The sequence below is a fragment of the Mesocricetus auratus genome, unplaced genomic scaffold, assembly GCF_017639785.1.
Source record: "Mesocricetus auratus isolate SY011 unplaced genomic scaffold, BCM_Maur_2.0 Super-Scaffold_100013, whole genome shotgun sequence".
Taxonomy (NCBI): Eukaryota; Metazoa; Chordata; class Mammalia; order Rodentia; family Cricetidae; genus Mesocricetus; species Mesocricetus auratus.
Window position 1 is genome coordinate 75,248,728 of NW_024429196.1, and position 20,205 is coordinate 75,268,932.

Genomic DNA, 20,205 nt, shown 5'->3' on the forward strand with positions numbered 1-20,205 from the left:
AACAGACAGCTATGTTTCAGCCGTGTCACAGAACCTCCCGCACAGGCATGCTACTCACTTATGTGTGGATTCTAATGCTGGGATCAAATCCACGGCTTCACAAATGCCTGCACAAACACTATTTGTGAGCTACCGCTACAGTTTCATAAGCACTTTAGAAGCCCAGAATGGCAATTCATGGCAATCCTACTGCCTCAGGCTCTTGAGTGCTGGGAGCATAGGAACGAGCTGCTGCATAAGTACTTGTCTATTTGTTTAAGATGAGGTATGTTGTAACCTACCTGGCCTCAAATTAGTTATGGAACAGAGAATGACCTTGAACTTCCTGCTTTTGTTGCTGGGATTACAGGTGTGCACGGCCAAACCTAGTTTTATGCAGTACTGGGGGACTGAAACGATGACTTCATACATGGTAAGCAAGCACTCTACCGCCTAGCCTCTCTCCTGCCTTGCTATTGGTTGTTCAGCTCTTTATTAGACCATCAGGTGTTTTAGACAGGCAAAGTAACACAGCTTCACAGAGTTAAACAAATGCAACGTAAAAGCATGAAACATACCAAGCTGGGTGTTGGTGGTGCATGCCTTTAATCCCAGCATTCAGGAGGCAGAGGCAGGTGGATCTCTGTGAGTTTGAGGCCAGCCTGGTCTACAGAGTGAGTTCCAGGACAGCTTCCAAATCAATACAGAGAAACCCTGTCTCAAAAAACAAATGAACAAACAAAAAAGACTGAAACATATCTTTGCATCATTAGACAAGTGTTCCTCGGTGTAAACAAATGTGACACATCTTTAATATATATTCTACAACACATAAGCACCGTAATAAGATCATCTTTGCCATTGCTCCAGCCTGTAAAGCAATCCCAACCTCACACACTTCAAATTCCTGCCAGAAGCAAGGCAGAGGCCAGAAAGAGGTAAATTGACTAGGATTGTGCTAGCTGCTATAACAAATAGACTCTAGTAAGTACAATGGCTCTCAGAATTATCCAAAGCTGGTGTTCCAGGTTGACAGGTGACATGCCTCCAAGCACTGATGCATAGACCCTACTTCTTTCTTCTTGTGGCTCCAAGATCCTCTAGGGCAGCAGTTCTCAACCTGTGGGTCAAGACCTCTTCAGGTTTGTGCATCAGATATCCTGAATATCAGATATTTACATTATGTTTCATAACCATAGCAAAATTACAGTCTTGAAGTATCAATGAAATAATTTTATGGCTGGGGGTCATCACAACATGAGGAACTATGTTAAAGGGTCGTGGCATTAGGAAGGTTGAGAACCACTGGTCTTGATTCTCATTTTCTTCTGTATCCAGCCATAAAAGACAGACAGTGGGTAGAAGAATTCCTTGAACCCAGAAATTGGGAGCCCATCTAGGAGGCAGTGAGACCATAGGGCTGGAGATGGTCCAGTGATTAAGAGTATATGCTATGGACGTACAGATTAAGATATGTAAGACTGGGCTGGAGAGATGGCTCAGAGGTTAAGAGCACTGACTGCTCTTCTAGAGGTCCTAAGTTCAATTCCCAGCAACCACATGGTGGCTCACAGCCGTCTATAATGAGATCTGGTGTCCTCTTCTAGCGTGCCGACAGACATGGAGGTAGGATGTTGTATTCATAATAAATAAATAAATCTTAAAAAAATAATTTAAAAAAAGATTCACAGGACTAGGAAAATATAGGTTAATTTTATTTGGGGAAAAAGTCACAGGAGAAACTGATAACCCCAGTTCTAGCTCCAGGGATCAACGCTCAGATGCTCTTTGTGACCTGATCGGAACCAAGAGAGCAAGCCTGCCCCAGACCCCAGACCAAATCTCCACGCTCATGTACACACCTGTGACCACACCCAATGGGCGTGTCAGCGCCACAGGTGCATAGTTAGCTCTCTCCCTACAATTCCCCTTTTAGTCTAAAGAAAAAGATTTGCAATTGATACAAAACTATATACAAAGATAGCAAATATCAAGTGCGCTCTAGGAGAAGGAAAAGTAGGAGCGCATACACTTAAGACCCACAGCCAGGGAAGCAGCTACAGCAAAAGGCAAGAACTCCATATCCAGTCCTAGGGTAAAGGCATAACAGAGATCACTATAGAGTCATCCTAAGCTGGAAAGTTTAAGTCCTGTATCTAATATTTCTATCTAGGAAGAGAGAATAATAATTGTCACAGTCTAATCTTCAACCTCATCAAAGACCTGAGAAGGAAGATAACAATACCAGGGTAGACAGGAAGTGCAGGTGAGCAGCTTCCAAAGGTGCAGAGAAGACAGAGACAGCAGGCTACCTGGACAGTCACCCAGAGTCTCACAGCAGCGTAGGGGCAAACAGCTTTGTCTGAGGCCTAGAGTATCAGAGTGACCAACACAGACGCAGGGAAGTAGAAAGGCTGTCTTACCCTGGCTTGGCAAGGTTCAGCATCTTCTAAATTATCTACTGCAAGCACAGTAGGACAGCATGCCCAAAGTCAGCGATCGAGGTGGGGACAGTTGTATACTGCTCTTGAAGATGACCTGAGTTCACTTCCCAGCAACCACATCAGGCAGCTGACACCACATCAGTAATTGCCTGTCACTCCAGATCCAGGGTGTCAGATACTCCAGGCCTCCTCATGCAGTGGCACGGACATTCAAATAAACACACACACACACACACACACACACACACACACACACGTAACAACAACAACAATAAAAGAAACCTCTAAAACAAAACACATAGTTCTCACTTGTCTCAAAAAGTTGGGGTAAGGCTGATGAGATGGCCCAGCAGGTAAGGGTGCCACTTGCTACCAAGCCTGATGAACTGAGTTTTATCCCCAGAACCCAATGGGTGAGAAGAGAGAGCCACCTCCTGGAAGTCATTCTCTGGCTTCTATGCCACAACATGAACATGTACCCACACACAGCAAATAATAAACTAGCAAAAGAAACTCCTTTCAAAGAACGCTTCCCTTCACACCTGCTGAAATGCTAACCACTCATTTCATAGTATTTGGAAATATTGGAAACGGGCCCTTTGGACAGAAAGCATACCGTGCCAAGGACGAATCCCTTGTGATGGACGAGTGTCCTTTATAAGACAAGAGCTTGCTTTCTCTCTGCTCTCTGCCTCATGGGAGCACTGCAAAGAGTCAGCCCTCTGCAAGCCAGGACTCACGCATGGGAGCACTGCAAAGAGTCAGCCGTCTGCAAGCCGGGACTCATCAGCCCAGAGACTTTTCAGCCCTTGGTCTTGAACAAGCTAGCCTCCAGAATGGGGAGAAAACTTGTTCAAACCAACCTGTCTATGGTATTTTTTCTTTGTAATTTTAAGTTTTTTTGTTTATTTTTTGTTTTCGTTTTGTTTTTGGAGACAGGGTTTCTCTGTATTGTTTTGGAGGCTGTCCTGGAACTCGCTCTGTAGCTCAGGCTGTCCTGGAACTCACAGAGATCCACCTGCCTCTGCCTCCCAAGTGCTGGGATTAAAGGCGTGTGTCACCAACGGCCAGCTAATTTTAGGGTATTTTTATGTGTATGACTGTATTGCCTGCACGTGTGTCTGTGAACTACCTACATGCCTGGTACCCTCAGAGGGCATCACATTCTCTGGAACTGGAGTCGCAGGCAGTTGTGAGCTGACACATGGGTGCTGGGAATGGACCCCAGGTCCTCTAAAAGAGAAGCCGGTGTTCTTAACCACTGAGCCATTCTTCCAGCCACATTTATTCATTGGTTTGTTTGTTTCAGGACATGCAGTCCTGGCTGATCTGGGGCTGTGTTGCCAAGGCTGGCCTTGAACTCACAGAGCTTCACCTGCCTCAGCCTCTCTGGTGCTGGGCATGGTATCTTTTTTTTTTTTTTTTTTTTTTTTTTTGGTTTTTAGGAGACAGGGTTTCTCTGTATTGTTTCAGAGGCTATCGGTCCAGCCCGGCCTCGAACTCACAGAGTGGGCATGGTATCTTTCTTACAGAGTCTGCACTGAGACAGTTCTGCACCAAGATGGAATTCCTCCTCGAGTATGGTTGACCTGCATCTTTGACACGGGAGTACATGATCCATTCTCCTATCCATTGGTGCATGTGTGCATACCTGACCCCTGGAGTGTCTGAGTACACATACACCTACATGTGGATGTGCCTGTTGTATGCACCTACATAAGGCACTATGTAGTCACACACATTACACACACACACACACACACACACACACAGATTGAGTATCAGGTAGCTAAGTCTGACCTCAAACTTACATTGTTGAAGCTCCTGATTCTCCTGCCTCTATGTCCTAAGGGCTGGCATTACAGGCATGCCACCACATCCAGATCCACATGTGTGTCTGAAGCTTTAGGTGCTCTTGTGAAAGAAAGTCTATAAGTTCATGACATGCATTTTCACACATGCAATGTGTTTACCCCTTTGCTCATCTGGTCATCAGAAGACAGCCTCAGGATAGCAGTCTCCACGTGCAAACTGCTTGGGGCGAGGGTGCCAAGCATGCATAAGCCTGGCACACAGTAGCTAAGGGGTAAATGTGTGCTGGATGAAGCACATATGTGGATAGCCAGGACCCAGGGCACATGTCACCATGTCCACAGGAACCCCAGGCACGAAAGTGCATAATTGTATGGTGTGCACTTCTGTGTGCTGACACATAGCCTTGGAGTTCCAAGGCTGAGGCAGAACACTCCAGGCTCCTCACTGGGCACACAGAGTCTCCTGCTGTCTGTTGGTGCTTGCATGGGGTGCAACCAAGTGTGCGTTGGCGGCATGTGTGTGTGTGCGTGAACGTGTGTGTATGCGAGTAGGAAGAGGCGTTCGCTCTCTTAGACCTTGCTTCTTTCTGTGGTTTGGTTTCTATAGAGACACTTCCTGTGGTAGAGAAAAGAGGTAGTGAGCGGGTGTTTCAGGATGTGAGGGCCCGCAGGAACCGAGCGAGCTCTCTCCACTGCCTGCCTGCCACCCGAGAGCTCTGATCGGTGCTTCCACAATCCTTGTGGTGGGTGGCCCCCCGTGGCGGGGACCTGTGATCAGCGGCAGAATGCCAGGGAAGCCCAAGCACTTGGGTGTCCCCAACGGGCGCATGGTGAGTGCAGGCTCTGAGCCAGAGCCACAAGGAGGGGGTGGGCACACCCAGGGTGGAGTTCAGGAGGCACGCCCGCCCGGCAGGGTTGAGGAGTAACCCCGGGGGCTGCCAGCAGGCTGGAGAAGTTGGGTACAGACAGCTGCTGACAGTGGGACCTGGTGCTGTCACCCCAGGACCCTTCCAGTTGCCCTGCTAGGAGTCTAGTGCAACCCTAGGGACAGGCCCAGAGCACAGAGGGCACAGGCTCAGGTTCCCCATGCTCACTCTTACAAGTGCTCCAGCCCCTATGCCTCTGGACCTCAGCCCTGCTCTCCTCACCACATGCTCTGGGTGCCCGAGATAAGGTTAAGAGCGGACCTTGACGGGTGACTACATCAACTTGCTCCAGAGGCATCCTGCTAGAACTGGCGTTCTTTGGGCTGCCCAGGATGGTCAGTAAGGATGGGACAGGAGGAACAGCTCTGCCTGCTCTATTCCCAGCTTCCAGGAAGGAGGGTGTGTAGCTGAGAATAGGGTAGCCCAGGGCTGTAGCCATCCCCTTACTCTTTCTCCAGGCCATTTAACCCCGAAAACAGCTGTCCCAGAGTTCCTGGCTCTTCTCATTCATTCAGCAAATGGGGCAGGCTGTGTTGAGCCTCCCTTCTCTTGTCAGGGACCTGGAAGAGTCACTGAACAACTCCAGGGAGATCACACAATATCCCAGTAGCCCCTGTCCTAAAGGTCCAGCCTAGTAGCGTGGGACAAAGCCAGTGGGTCCAGGGTGACCTAGGATCCAGTTCTAGCTCTGTTGTTCCTCCCCAAGAAAGGTCCTTTCCTATTTTGTCATCTGTAAAATGAGATTGGGATGGGTCAAAGTCCTGTTTACTAAGTGGCATGATGAATCTGAGCCCCTTGAAGGCTATGGAAATGTTAGCCCCAAAGTTCCTGTATTTTCAGACCCTCTTTAAGAATTTTACACCTCACTAAACAGTCAAGACACCCTAGTTCCCACCCCTACTTTCCAGTTCCCAAGATCAGTCTCCATCTCTTTTTGTTTTGTTTTGTTTTTCGAGACTGGGGTTTCTCTGTATTGTTTTGGAGGCTGTCCTGAAACTCACTCTGTAGACCAGGCTGGCCTCGAACTCACAGAGGTCCTCCTGCCTCTGCCTCCCGAGTGCTGGGATGAAAGGTGTGGGCCACCACCGCCCGGCTCAGTGTCCATCTCTTGTCCAGCAGCCCTTTACGGTCAACATCACGAAGAAGGGAGACCGGTCCTAAAAGTTGGCTCGGCCCTCATCCCAACTCTTCTACTGCCAACTCGACTTAGGAAGTCCAAGGAGAGCCTGTCTCCCTTGCACTCCCACCCCGGGGGGCCATGGCACTTGGCTTGTCCTTCCCTAGGTGTCCTGGCCACAGAGCCAAGGAGCAATAGCTCAAGCACCCCCCCCTTCCCCCAGAGAGTAGCTGGATTGATGCTTCTGGGCCAGAACCCAGAGCTCCAGGCCAGCTTAGGGGGCTGGAGACAGACCCAGCCTGCCCCTCCTGTGTCAGCCCATAGCTTCTCTATGCAAAAGTCATTCATAGTGAAGAGGGTGACACAAGCTCTGCCCCTTGTCCTGCCCTGATCCTCTCAGGAACGGTCACACATGTTTATTTCTATCTTTCCTGGATTGGTTCTGAACTCGGTATGACCCTAGAGACCCCATGACTCACAGATGTTTACTTGCTGGACACCAGGCAGCTTTATGAGGCCATTCTTGGCTGGAGCAGGGACGGGAAGACAGGCATTGGTGACTAGGGTGTAGATGTGCATGGAGAAGGGTCTGTGGGTAAGGTGTCTGGTTGTTCCCTCATGGGGGAGGCTCAGAGGAACGCAACTGATATGTTGGTGAGTAGAAGGGTCACCATGTTCACGTACCCACTGAGTCCCCCAGCACCGTCTGGCTCTGGTCCCTCCCCATCCTCCAACAGTCCCTGCTGTCAACAGCCTTATCCTTCTGGCATTCAGTTTGTCAAGCAGCTGAGACGAGACCTGTCACTCAGAGAGAGCTCTTAGCCCCTCCCAGAGGAGTCTTCACACAGGACCAGCTGTCACTTCATGAGTGCACTCATCCATTCACTCAGGGGCTGCTCTGGGTTGTCCCACCCTCAGCACTTAAGACCCAAGTCCCCGTCCCCCAAGCAGCCCACAGCTGGCCGCAGTTTCGTGAGGCACAAAAGACATGAGTGACGACGACTGGGGGATGTCTGCTTTGGGGAAGAGCCTAGTTCAGGGTTGGAGAAAGCCTGAGAGGAGCCTGGCAAGAAGAGCCATCTTCTCCATCAACTGCTGACACTGTGGAAGATGGTTGGTCCTTTTTTTTTTTTGGTTTTTTTTCGAGACGGGGTTTTTCTGTGGCTTTGGAGGCTGTCCTGGAACTCGCTTGGTAGTCCAGGCTGGTCTCGAACTCACAGAGATCCGCCTGCCTCTGCCTCCCGAGTGCTCAGATTAAAGGCGTGCGCCACCAACGCCCAGCTGTGGTTGGTCCTTAAAGGGGATGCAAGCTAGAGGGGGAGCTGGGAGCTGGGGGGGCACGCAGACAGGAAAACACATGGCTGCTGCTGACACGACACCCCGAGGGAGTCTATGAGTTTAACCTCAAGTTAGTCAAGTCCTCTTTCCGGAAACTCAGTTAGTGCTGGTCCCCCCAACAGACACCGGCAAAGAGACCTACAAGAAGCTCGTGTGTCTCTATGTCCCTGGTGTCCAACTCAGGGTCAGGGATGGCAAGGCAGGGGTGCAGTCCTGGGGACAGCCCCAAGGAGCTGGCTCAGGCTGACAGGATCAGGAACCTAATGCTGTGTAGACATTCCCTAGAGAGAACGAGATCACAGTTCAGGGACTCTGGAAGGCACAAGGGACATGGGTGAGAAATAATGAGTAAGAGTTGCGGATAAAGTCTGAGGTGCCCATCAGCCGGTTGCTCTCTCTTTGAGATCTGAATCCTCTAGGGGCCCAGTCCAAGAGGAGTCATTGGGCCTTGCTCATCTGTATCCCAGGGCTACAGGCCCTGGTCTTCCAATCTCCCTATTTGTAATGGAAGTGACAAGTCCGGTGCAGTGACATATGCCTTTAGTGCTTAGAAGGCAGAGGCAGGTGGGACCCCAGAAGTCAGAGGCCAGCCAGGGCTACACAGTGAGTGGCAGGTCAGCCAGGGCTACACAGTGAAACCCTGCTTCAAATACTAGCTCGGCTACCTCCCAGCTCCATAACTTCTCTGGGCCTTGGGTTCCTCGCCTGTAAATCAGGGCAGTAATATTTGATGCAGAGGACAGAGATGTTGAGGGTAGAGTAAGAATATGAACTGGGGGGGAGGGCTGGAGAGATGGCTCAGAGATTAAGAGCACTGGCTGTTCTTCCAGGGGACCTGAGTTCATTTCTCAGCAACCACATGGTGGCTCACAACCATCCGTAATGAGATCTGGCGCCCTCTTCTGACTTGCAGGCAGAGCTCTGTATACAATAAGTAAATCTTTTTTTTTTTTTCTTTTTGAGACAGGGTTTCTCTGTATTGTTATGGAGGCTGCCCTCGAACTCTCTCTGTAGACCAGGCTGGCCTCGAACTCACAGAGATCCGCCTGCTTCTGCCTCCCAAGTGCTGGGATGAAAGGTGTGTGCCACCAACGCCCAGCTCTAATAAGTAAATCTTAAAAAAAATATAATAATAATATGGGTCGTCTGCCTCTAACACAGCTGGGTCAGGAAACGTGAGGTGGCTTCCTCAGTGTCCTCAGCTCCCTTAGAGCCACTTCCTAGGAACGAAGCATGACAAACTGAAGCCACACCCACTTGGTTGGGAGTGTCACTGGCTGCCACACCCTTCCTCATCCTCTCTTCCCCTTTTCCTCCTTTCACTCAGTATGGCACCTCAAGCAGAGGTGAGAACTAATGAACCCAACTTCCCCACATCTTGGAGCCTGTGCAAGCCATAGCTGTGGCTCTGGATCCCACTTTGCCCCTGACCAAGGTGTGTCCTAATCAGACGCAGAGCCGCCCCCAGGTGCTGGGGGTGCTGAGCCTCATGTTCCCCGGGGGGAAGACGGGCTCAGGGAAAATCAGCCGTTCCAGATGTGCAAATGACTGGGCGAGAACTGGATGCCGTTCCTTCTCTCGCCCAGCTCTAGATTTCCTCTCCATCTTTGTCCCAATTCCACCTTCAACAGCCAAGGAGGCCAAGAGCCTCAGGAGGCGACATGGGAGCGGACTGGGGACGGCCGCGCCCAAGCATGGAGCGGGCACCTGGGCCAGCGTCTTAGTCCTAAAGGTGCTTGAGCGTAGGGTCGAAGAGGATGCCCCTAGAGCAGGGATTTCAGACAGACGCCCTTCCCAACACGATCTGCCCCCCAGGAGCTGCCAGGCTGCAGCGATGAGAGACCCCGACACGGGTGGGCAGTGGGGTGGGAAGGGTGGAGAGCAGCCCTGGAGACAACAGACGGGGAGGGATCCAGGAGCAGCGCCAGGGGCTGCAGAAGCAGGTTCTCAGGCAGAGGAAACAGCAAAACAGGAAGCAGGGGTGCGGGGGGCAGACAAGTCTGACTGTGTGGGGTGGAGGAGAGGAGGAGGGGCTCATTAGTCAGGCACAGGTAGGGCTTAACTGTAACTAGGCAACAGCAACCACGCTGAGGCTGGCGAGGAATTGAGTCCAGGATAGAACAGTGGGGAGGGAGGGGCCTGGAGAAATCTGAGAGTCAACCCTACTTAAGGCCAGACATTTAATTAAAGATGATATAGAAATAAAGACCTCTGAGAGCCAAACAAAACCCTAGTACATCTGGTTTCAGTTCCCTTTTGGGAATGTCAAGGACTCCTGTCCAGAGAGAGCTACCTGCAAGGGGCAGGTAGATTTGGGACTGGAAGGCCACACAAAGGCTAAGGATACTTGAAGAGGGTATGGCCGTGTACTGGGGCGCGTGTGCGGGGCGGGGCGGGGCGGGGCGGGGGCGGGGGCGGGGCTGCTAGGGGGAGGACAGCACAGGCTTTAAGTTACCAACAAAGCTGCAGCTGCAGAGCAGCTGGGGGAGGAAGACCAGGCAGGGGTACAGGCAGGTGCTGAGGAAGAAAACAGCAGGTTGCCAGGGGACTTCACGCATCCTGAAGGGTCTCCCGCTCCTAGGAATCAGGATTTTTCTCCTAGGCTGAGAGATGTGAGGGCCTTGGTCGGGAGAGAAGACTCTAATGATGATGTGTGTGAGTTAGAGTGTGGAGGGGCAGGGATGGGCCCAGAGTGTGGGGTGCTGGGGTCCCTCACTCAGCCCCGGCCTTGCTCAACCCCCATGCAAGCTTGTAAAGCAAGAATACAGCAGGGCTGGGATTTGAATCTTTATCTTGAGAGCCCACACAATTGTGCTCTTTGTCTTGAGAGCACACACAATTGTGCTCTTTGTCTTGAGAGCACACACAATTGTGCTCTTTGTCTTGAGAGCACACACAATTGTGCTCTTTGTCTTGAGAGCACACACAATTGTGCTCTTTGTCTTGAGAGCACACACAATTGTGCTCTTTGTCTTGAGAGCACACACAATTGTGCTCTTTGTCTTGAGAGCACACACAATTGTGCTCTTTGTCTTGAGAGCACACACAATTGTGCTCTTTGTCTTGAGAGCACACACAATTGTGCTCTTTGTCTTGAGAGCACACACAATTGTGCTCTTTGTCTTGAGAGCCCACACAATTGTGCTCTCTGCTGTCCTGCAGGGTAGCAAACTCAGACACCTGGCAACAGCAGCCATGAATCTTGGTGAAACGACAGTAGCTGTAATGTTCTAGAACATTCACTAAACACCACAAAGTGTTTTGAGTTCCTTTTGTGTGCTTAACTCATTCAGCTGAAACAATCCTTTGAAGTCAGGGCCATTATTTGCCCAATTTTAAGAGAGGATGAACTAAGGTAAAAGTGATAGAGTATTCTTCCCAAGGTCCCACAGCAGGAAATTTGAATTCAAGCAGTCTCGGTGGTCCTCGCTTCCCGCTGCCTCCCAACATGGATATGTCAGCCTGGCCCCAGAATCCTTTGAGAGGAATGAGAATCCCCTGTAGGGAAGGCCACTGGCTGCAGGGGGCCAGTCAACCTTGCTACTCTGAGAAGACACTCATGACAGCCCCAGCCTCAATCACTCTTAAAGGGGAGGTAGGGAAATTGAACCAGTGGGAGAAATCTCCCTATTTTTAAACCTAGGAGGCCCATGTAGGTCAAATAATATCCTAGAGTGTCCTGCAGACCAATCCTGGCTCCCGCATGACCTAGGTGCCCCAAGGGTAGGCCTGAAGAACACAGAACAGGATGGGGGAGGCTTTCCTAGGCTTACTTCCAGTGAGGATGCAAGCTCTGTTGCAGGGTCTACTGACATGTCGGAGGTGATGGGGCTTGGACTGCTGGGAGTTAACCAATGGAAAGGACAGCATACAGGGAAACTGTTTCAGGACTTTTACAGTGGGCCCAGAAAGGTGTCCATCTGAGACTGTCTGAGTTTGAGCGGCTAATGGCGTCTGGAGACAGATTTTAGCAGGAAACTGGCTGTGTGTGGTTGGAACGAAACGTTGGGGTGGGGCACAAAGGGCCCAGAACAGAAAGAACCAAGACAGGAGTCTACCCTACATGGGTTCACGGGAGGGCTTCTGGGAAGGTAGAAAAGATACCAGAAGAAACCACGGCAAGAACTACTCCAAGGTGAGGAGGCCGTTCTGCTTCACCAGTGACTGAGACTCCCAGAGGAGTCAGAGTTAGTGTGCATTGTGGGAGAGAATGGAGTTGACATGGATGACAGTGCTACTCACGTCATGGCCTCTGAACCAGCACCAGAATTGCCCAGAAGCCTGTTGGAAATGGAGAGTTCGAGCCCACCCTGGCTACTTAGCCTGAGTGCTAGAGGAGGTCCTCCTGGCCACTGCTCTGCTAAAGTCTGACGGACACTACTCTGTGCCACAAAAGTAGCATCCCATGCCATGCTCAAGGCATGGTGGGATGAGTGCCCCCGAAGGAGAAACATGTGCAGTTAGCTCCAGAAACAACACAGGGCTGGCAGGGCCCTTACTGTACCATTGGCAGGGGAATAAATGCAGTGCACACAGCTCCTTGGGGAGGCTGTCATTTGTCACACCACATGTGCCCAAATTCATACAAATCGTACCTGGCAGAGGCAAGCCTATGCATACCTGGACTTACCTAGAAGGGCTGAGAGAAGAGGGAGCCACGGGCCACCAGAAAGTACCCTGAGGAAGTCCCAGGACACGGTGGTTGGCACTTGATGGGAAAGGAGTCAGGACAGCCTGCACGAAGCCCTAGCCAGTGACAACTATCTGGAGACATCCAGTCTGACTCCGTAGGCAGAAATCAGGGCTCCAGCTCACTGGAGGCTGGACCCAGTGTGTTGACTTGGAACTCCTTTTAGAGCTCTATCCTGATTTTCTACCTTGGGTCTCTCCTAGGTTCTGGCTGTCTCTGATGGAGGTGAGTGATAGCCTGTATGGATGAGGCATGGCAGGGAGGGAGGGAGGGAGGGAGGGAGGGAGGGAGGGCATGGCAGGGAGGGAGGGAGGGAGGGGGAAGGGCGTAGGGACACTCCCTGACACTTGTTGGTCTTTCAGGCAATGTCCCTGAGTATAGATGCTTGCCTGAAATGGGGATTGGGTCAAAGGCTTAGGAAGGAAAAAGCTCGCTGCTCCTTGTCCATCTCCCTGCAGAACTGACCAGCACAGCGAGTTCCCAGGGCCAGAGTGAGGGCCGAGGCAGCTCCCTCAGCATCCACAGCCTCCCCAGTGGCCCCAGCAGCCCCTTCTCCACGGATGATCAGCCTGTGGCCAGCTGGGCCCTGTCCTTTGAGCGGCTGCTGCAAGACCCACTGGGCCTGGCTTACTTCACTGTAAGTGGGGTGGGGGTGGGGCTGGGGGAGAGGCAGGCGCCATGTGATCTGGAGATGGCATAGGGTGGTCAGAGCGCCACTTCTCTCTGTGGTCCCTCGTCTAGCCTGCCTTTGGCATCCTTCCTCTCACCACCAAACTGGGAACTCTTCCTTCTCGTCCTCATCTCTGCTTCTCATTTTCTTTCGATGATCTGGCACCATCTGTCTGTCTGTCTGGTCTCTTGGCCCGGTGTCTGTCCCAGTCTTAGAACACGCCCCTGATTCAGCCCTGTCTGAAGCCTTCCTTCCCTTCTCTTCATGCCAGGAGTTCCTGAAGAAGGAATTCAGCGCAGAGAATGTAACTTTCTGGAAAGCTTGCGAGCGCTTCCAGCAGATCCCAGCCAGTGACACCAAGCAGGTGGAGAGAAAAGCGGGACGGGGGGGGGTGAGGGCCTGGGACATGCCCGCTGACCTCTTCCGTTCCCTCATCCCCCAGCTATCCCAGGAGGCCCATAATATCTACCATGAGTTCCTGTCCAGCCAGGCGCTGAGCCCGGTCAACATCGACCGACAGGCCTGGCTTAGTGAAGACGTGTTGGCCCAGCCCCGGCCCGACATGTTCCGGGCACAGCAGCTTCAGGTGAGGGGGCCGAGGGCAAGGCCAGGCTGAGAAGGGAGACCAGATGCTGGGGCGCAGTCCGAGCCCGAGGGGAAGGGGCTAAACTGGATGCAGAACCAGAGCCAAATGCAGGGCCAGGGCAGGCGCTGGACGGTGAAAGCGGAGGATGGACTGGGGCGGGGTCAAGAGTAGGGGAGGGCCTCGGACTCCAGGTGAAGGACGGGGACTGAGAGCAGGGGTGGGGCTCCCCTGCCTGGGCTGGCGACGACGCAGGAGGCGCAGGCAGAACCCACCCATCCAGCCCTCCACCGTCCTCCCCTGGTGCCAATCGCCCTCCGTACCCGCTGGCCGCGCAGATCTTCAACTTGATGAAGTTCGACAGCTATGCGCGCTTCGTCAAATCCCCGCTGTACCAGGAGTGCCTGCTGGCCGAGGCCGAGGGACGCCCGCTGCGGGAGCCCGGCTCCTCGCACCTCGGGAGCCCCGACACGTCCAGGAAGGTGCGGCGCGGACAGGGGCGGCAGGAGGCTGGGCGGGGACTGCGCAAGGGTCCCCAGGCATAGATTCGCGTGCTGGGCTAGAACCCCGCTATGCGCTAGAGAATCCCTGTGCCCCCAGAAGCCGAAGCTGAAGCCCGGGAAGTCGCTGCCGGTGGGCGTGGAGGAGCTGGGGCAGCTGCCGCTCGCTGAGGGCCCCAGTGGCCGCCCTCTCCGCAAGTCCTTTCGTAGAGGTGAGGCCATCCCCAGAAATGGTGTGGCCACGGAGTTTGGGCCAATTTTGGGAACGCCCTCTTCTTCATACTTGACCCGTAGTCTGCAAGAAGGCAAAACGCTCCTGGTTTTTCCAGGAGGCTGTCCCTGCAGGATGGCTACAAACAAGGCCCACCAAGTGGGAGGGTCTTATCAGAGGGAGGGCGAGGGGAAGAAAGTCGCTTCATTAATGACTTTCCCTTAGAGATGACGGGTGGTGCCATGAACTTGGCGCCGCGACGAGAATCTCAGGGGTCCCTGAATTCTTCGGCCAGTCTGGACCTAGGCTTCCTTGCCTTTGTGAGCAGCAAATCTGAGGTGAGCGGCATTTGAGGGGATCAAGGAGCCTTTCTGTTAGGACCACTGCCAGTTGCCTTCACGGGTTCCCAGCATTCCCAGAGGATGTCTACACTCCAACTCCTAGCTTACTACACAAAGCAATCACCTTACCCTTTCTTTCTTTCCATGCTCCATAGTGATCTCTGTACACATCGTGGGTGTACATCCTAGCTGTCAGTGAGGGCGCCTAGGTGTACACTGTATGATGTGTGTGTGGTTAGTTAGTGGGCCTTTCCCTGAGTGTCCACGTTTATTTTTTTGTTTTGAGACAAGGGTTTCTATACATAGCCCTGGCTGCTGTAGAACTCAATCTGTAGACCAGGTTGGCCTCAAACTCAGAGGTCTGTCTGCCTCTGCCTCCTGTGTCCACATGTTTGAGCGTGCGTGCGTCAGTTCCTGGGGCACGTCTGCACCTGCCTCCAAGTGCGCCCTCACGCACGTGTGCACGTATGTGTCCCGGAGAGCGTCCAGCGTCCCTGTGTACACACAGTCTCTGCTCTTGCCCGCAACCAGAGCCACCGAAAGAGCCTTGGAAGTGGCGAGGGTGAGAGTGAAATCCGGCCAGGGAAGTACTGCTGCGTGTATCTGCCAGATGGCACAGCCTCCTTGGCGCTGGCTCGACCGGGCCTCACCATCCGCGACATGCTGACAGGCATCTGTGAGAAGAGAGGCCTCTCTCTGCCTGACATCAAGGTCTACCTGGTGGGCAATGAACAGGTGCGAGCACAGCCCGGCCCCAACGCAAGCCTCCTCTCTGTCAGTTCTCTTCCTAATCTTCTCTGTCTCACCCCCTCCATCCCAACCCCCGAGTCCAAGTCTGCACGGGTGCCAGCGCCAACTCCTCATTCATTCGCAGATACCCACTCACACAAAGCCCACCCCATGGCCTGGTTCCCAGCTTTACCCATCGCCCCACTCTGAGGGCTTCAGGGAGGTAGTCCTGGGAGAGCGTACCGCTAGAACTGGGAATTCCCTCCGCTCCCACAGTTCACCCTGTCATCCCCGCAGGCCCACCCCTAAAGCTGCCATTGGGGGCCCCACCTCTCATCAGAAGTCTGCAATGAACCTAATCCCAGAACTCCTCCTTTAAGTGCAAGTGAGAACTCATTTCTTAAAAATAGCTTATTTAAATTCGTTTTATGTGCATTGGTGTGAAGGTGTCAGGTCCCCTGGACCTGGAGTTACAGACAGTTGTGAGCTGCCATGTGGGTGCTGGGAATTGAACTCAGGTCCTCCAGAAGAACAGCCTGTGCTCTTAACCTCTGAGTCATCTCCCCAGCCCCAGGGAAACTCATTTTAAGCCATTTTGGAAGGGGACCCAGGGAACAATGCTGCATTCCAGTGGAAGGGACAGGGATTTATCCAAACCAGAAGAGGTAGGCAGGGTGTGTGGTCAGAACTGGAGGCCAGGTTGTGTCAACTAGTCTCAGGCTGAGGTTAGCCAGACAAGAGGTGGTCAGGGGTCAGACCTCCAGAGCGAGTCTTCTGGGGAAGGCGGGCATGCCTGTCAGAAGGCAGCAGCTGAAGAGGCCCGAGCAGAGGGTCTGGAAGAACCACAGAGAGAGGACTTCCAGGCAGAGGGAGGGAAGGAGGCGCTTGCAGGACCTGGGGTGCGGGAGGGGGTGGGAGGTAGTCTGCCCAATTTCTTAGGCCATCAGAACAGCTGCCAACAGCCCAGATGGGCCTTTGTGCCTGCCAAATATAGCTTCGCCACCCACATGCCACCTGTCCCTGTGGCGCAGCACAGGCCCTCTGTCTGGGAGAGGCTCCCCGCTCCCTTTGAAGGCCTCCCTTAAGTCTTAGGCTGGTACAGACAGCAGTTTTGTCTGTGTACCTACTGTGTGCTTTTCATTTTCCTGGTCTGATTTGTGTGCGGAGGGGCGGGGGCTGACCTAGGCATTAAGGAAACAAGAGACAGGGCCCCGGCAGCTAGCAACAGGTGGTAGGAAGGAGAAGAACCCTGTTTCATGCAAACCCCGCACCCCCTGCACCCCCAAACTGGATCCTTTCCCAAGCCTCCCCTCCGATTCCCAAGCATCTTCCGTTTTTCCTTCTTTCCTTTCCTTCTCTTTTATTTTTCTTTTTTTCTTTTTTGAGTCAGGGTTTCTCTGTGGCTTTGGAGGCTGTCCTGGAACTCGTTCTTGTAGACCAGGCTGGCCTCGAGCTCACAGAGATCTGTCTAGGCATCTCTGCCTCCCAAGTGCTGGGATTAAAGGTGTGCACCACCACCGCCCAGCTCTTCCCTTTTCTTTTTTTTTATTTTATTAATAACATTCTTTTTCATTTATTTTACCTACCTACTGCAGTTTTCCCTGCCTCCTCTCCTCCCTATTGCCCCCATTCTTTTTCAGTGTGTGTGTGGGTCTTACTGTGTAGTCCTGGCTGGCATGGAACTTGCTATATAGCCCAGGCTGGCCTTGAATTCTTCCAGTCTCTGAGCAGAATACTGGGAATAAATATGTGCACCACCATGCCGCCATGCCCCGGGTATCTTACGCTCTTATGACCCCTTGGCCCTGGTCTTCTCAGGCTAACTCTGCTGGTCCTTCCCCCATCTGCCTGTCTAGCCTTCTGTTACCCATGGGCTAGTGCTTCTGCTCCTTAGGGTACCACACCAGAAGCCAAAGGAGGAAGCGAAGGTGATTTCCAAGTATCCTTCCCTCCCTATCCCACCCCCCCCATGGCTTAGGGTGGCGGGAGGGGATTCTTAGACCCTGCCTGGCATCCGCAGAAAGCCCTGGTCCTGGATCAGGATTGCACAGTGCTGGCAGACCAGGAAGTGCGACTGGAAAGCAGGATCACCTTCCAGTGAGTGCTGTACCCCAAAGTTTGATCTGGATTCCAGCTGTCTAAGGTTCCCAGATCTCAGCTCTCTTCCATTGATCTGGGAGCTCTACCCCCTAGGCTAACGTCCCACCCCCTAACTGCTCTACCCGCCCCAATTCAGCTCTGTCCCCTCGGGGCTCGTTTTGGGAAAAGGGGCCCCCTGGGTCTCCACCACTCTGCAGCTCTAGGGTCCTGTACAGGCTGGAGTTAGCTAACCTGGAGCGTGTGGTGAGGATCTCAGCCAAGCCTACCAAGCGTCTGCAGGAGGCGCTGCAGCCCATCCTGGCAAAACACGGCCTGAGCCTGGAACAAGTGGCCTTGCATCGGGTGAGAGACGAAGTCATAGGTCGGGGTCGGGGTGGGGGTGGGGGTGGGGTTGCGATCTGACTCGTAGGCTGCTAACCTCTTTCTGTAGCCAGGGGAGAAGCAGCCGCTGGATTTTGAGAAGCTAGTGAGCTCGGTGGCCTCACAGACACTGGTTTTGGACATCCTTCCAGGTAAGGGATGTTATACCCTGGGACTTGATTTCCCAGTGTGGCTCTGGCACAGGAGGCAGGGCTTGTGAGAGGAAGGCGGAACCCAGCGGTGGTGCTCTCCGTTGTAGGTGCTAAGATGAGTGAAGCCCGCAGCCCATCTCCCTGCCGCAGCCAGGTAACGGGGAACCTCAGGGTCTCTTTCCACCTCTGCTCCCTCCCTCCGGGTTGTGAACTTAACCCCACTTTCTTGCAGGGTTGCCTGCCTAGAACCCGGGACAAGGACACTCATCTTGCTCCGCTGCCTCCCAGTTTGCTGGTGGAAGACGCCAGGAGCTCTATGGGGAAACGGCAGACCTGTGACATTGAAGGTGCACTGTGGGTCGCGGGGTCAGAGGGATGAGGGAAGTGGTATTGGGGTTGAAGATCACTGAGGGTGGCATCAGAGACCTGAGCTGAGGCTGGGGCTAAGGGCTATTGGAGTTGGAATATACTGGTCGGGTCAGGCTGAGGTCGTAGCAGGCAGCGGAAAGGCGATGCATTAGCATAGGTGCTCTGGCCATATGGGTCTCCTGACTCTGTGGCTGCCCCCAGGCCTGGTGGAGCTGCTGAACCGCGTGCAGAGCAGCGGGGCCCATGACCAGAGGGGACTTCTTCGCAAAGAGGACCTGGTACTTCCAGAATTTCTGCAGCTTCCTTCCCAAAGGCCGGGCTCCCAGGAGGCTCCGCCATAGACTGAATCAACTACCCAGCCCAGGAAGGGCCCTTCAGACCCCGCTGCCCACCCAGCCCTCTGACACCTGTGTAACAGTCCGGGCTGGCTGCATGGTACCTGGGCGGACCAAGCATGCCATGGGTCTGCTCTGCATGCCCTGTCTGTGCCCAGTGTCCCTGGCCCCTTTCTGCTATGGGCAGGCCCACAGAAGGAGCTGGGAAGGGGGTGGAAGGGGAACTCAGAGGACCCACACTCCCGAAATGTGACTACATGTTCTCATAGGTTCCCCTACCCATTCTTTACAGCGAGAGGCCAGCCTAGCCTCTCGGCATAAGCACACTGAACACAAAGGGGGTGACTTTGGCAGGGCCAGCCTCCTCAGCTTTTTCTAAGCTTTAGCTGGGCAGGAGGAGGGGCTGGCCCCTCCTTAAAGCGTTGATATAAGTAAATCCTGGGAGAGCTGGTGGGCAACCCCTCCCTCCGTTCACATAGACTGTACATAGGATTTTATGGTTGGCTTGGGGCAGCTGGGTTTGTCCTGGATGTATAATATTGTTATTATTAGTATTATTATTCAGCCCTGAGGTGTGTTTCTTGTGTGCCACTCTGCCCTGCGTGGTCCTATTACCCCCACTGCCTCTGTCATCAAGGCCAGGAAGTTCTTGGGGACCTCACTGTATACCTCCCAACTTTGTTTTCAGAGTCTCTCTTCCTAAGGCATGGAATATAGGAGGTAAAAAGAGGGAGAGGATAGCCTGGTCTACAGAGTGAGTTCCAGGACAGCCTCCAAAACAATACAGAGAAACCCTGTCTTGAAATACCAAAATAAAAAATAAAAAAAAAGAGAGAGAGGGAAAGGAAGGGGGAGGGAGGAGAGGAGATAGAAAGAAGGGAAGGTGAGGAGGAGGGGGAAGGTAGAGGAGGGAGAGGAGAGGGAAGGGGGAAGGAAGGGGAGAGGGAGGAGAGAAAAAGGGAGAGGGGGAGAGAGACATCTTCCTCTACAGCTGTGCCTACAGCTGCTCTACAGTGTCCTCGGACAGGAATTTTTGTTGCTGTTCCTGTTTCTATCAGGGATTCGCTGTATCTCTACATCCATCACCGAGGGCTCCTTAGGGTGCATCACAAGCTTATATGTGGGACTGGGCAAGGCACTCTTCTCATCTGCTCAGCTGGGTGGTACCGGCAGCCAGGGAAGGCGGGGAGCCAGGGGGAGGGCTTCTCAGAAAGCCAGCCTCAGCCTGCAGAGAGAGAAGCCCAGCATGCTCCCACCCGGGAAGGTGGGTGCTGAGAGGAAGAAGGTGACTTGAGGGGTAGGACAGAGCCCTGCACACAGGCGAGGGACCCCTCCACCAGGACCTCCTCCTGCTCTCCCCTCTTGTCTGACTGGTTATCCTTGAAATCTGCGGGATAGCCAGGCAGGCCTTGGTGATGCATGCCTTTAATTCCAGCACTCGGGAGGCAGAGGTAGGTGGATCTCTGTGAGTTCGAGGCCAGCCTGGTCTACAGAGCGAGTTCCAAGACAACCTCCAAAGCAGTACAGAGAAACCCTGTCTCAAACAA

The 20,205-nt window shown here is 53.2% G+C and overlaps 1 protein-coding gene across 2 annotated transcripts; it reads left to right on the forward strand.

Moving 5' to 3' along the window:
- Positions 1-4,837: 4,837 nt before the first annotated feature.
- On the forward strand, positions 4,838-19,222 carry Rgs14 (regulator of G protein signaling 14). 2 transcript variants are annotated; one of them, XM_040756033.1, is made up of 16 exons: positions 4,838-5,067; positions 12,512-12,533; positions 12,767-12,945; positions 13,250-13,342; positions 13,421-13,564; positions 13,900-14,043; positions 14,162-14,273; positions 14,498-14,610; positions 15,145-15,348; positions 17,199-17,270; positions 17,363-17,439; positions 17,658-17,784; positions 17,873-17,954; positions 18,062-18,108; positions 18,187-18,301; positions 18,525-19,222. In XM_040756033.1, exons 1-16 carry the CDS (start codon positions 5,023-5,025, stop codon positions 18,662-18,664), a joined length of 1,716 nt encoding a protein of 571 aa, XP_040611967.1. In that variant the 5' UTR covers positions 4,838-5,022; the 3' UTR covers positions 18,665-19,222. The 2 variants fall into 2 exon arrangements, with proteins under 2 accessions (XP_040611967.1, XP_005078515.2); XM_005078458.4 differs by lacking the exon at positions 17,199-17,270 and having other exon boundaries at positions 4,840-5,067.
- The last annotated feature ends 983 nt before the right edge of the window (positions 19,223-20,205 follow it).

Excerpts from the sequence above, each read along its gene's own strand:
- Rgs14 (XM_040756033.1), top strand. The coding sequence starts at position 5,023 with ATGCCAGGGAAGCCCAAGCACTTGGGTGTCCCCAACGGGCGCATG. Across the intron at positions 12,534-12,766 it reads TCTGGCTGTCTCTGATGGAG|AACTGACCAGCACAGCGAGT; the intron begins GTGAGTGATAGC and ends ATCTCCCTGCAG. Across the intron at positions 13,565-13,899 it reads TCCGGGCACAGCAGCTTCAG|ATCTTCAACTTGATGAAGTT; the intron begins GTGAGGGGGCCG and ends CTGGCCGCGCAG.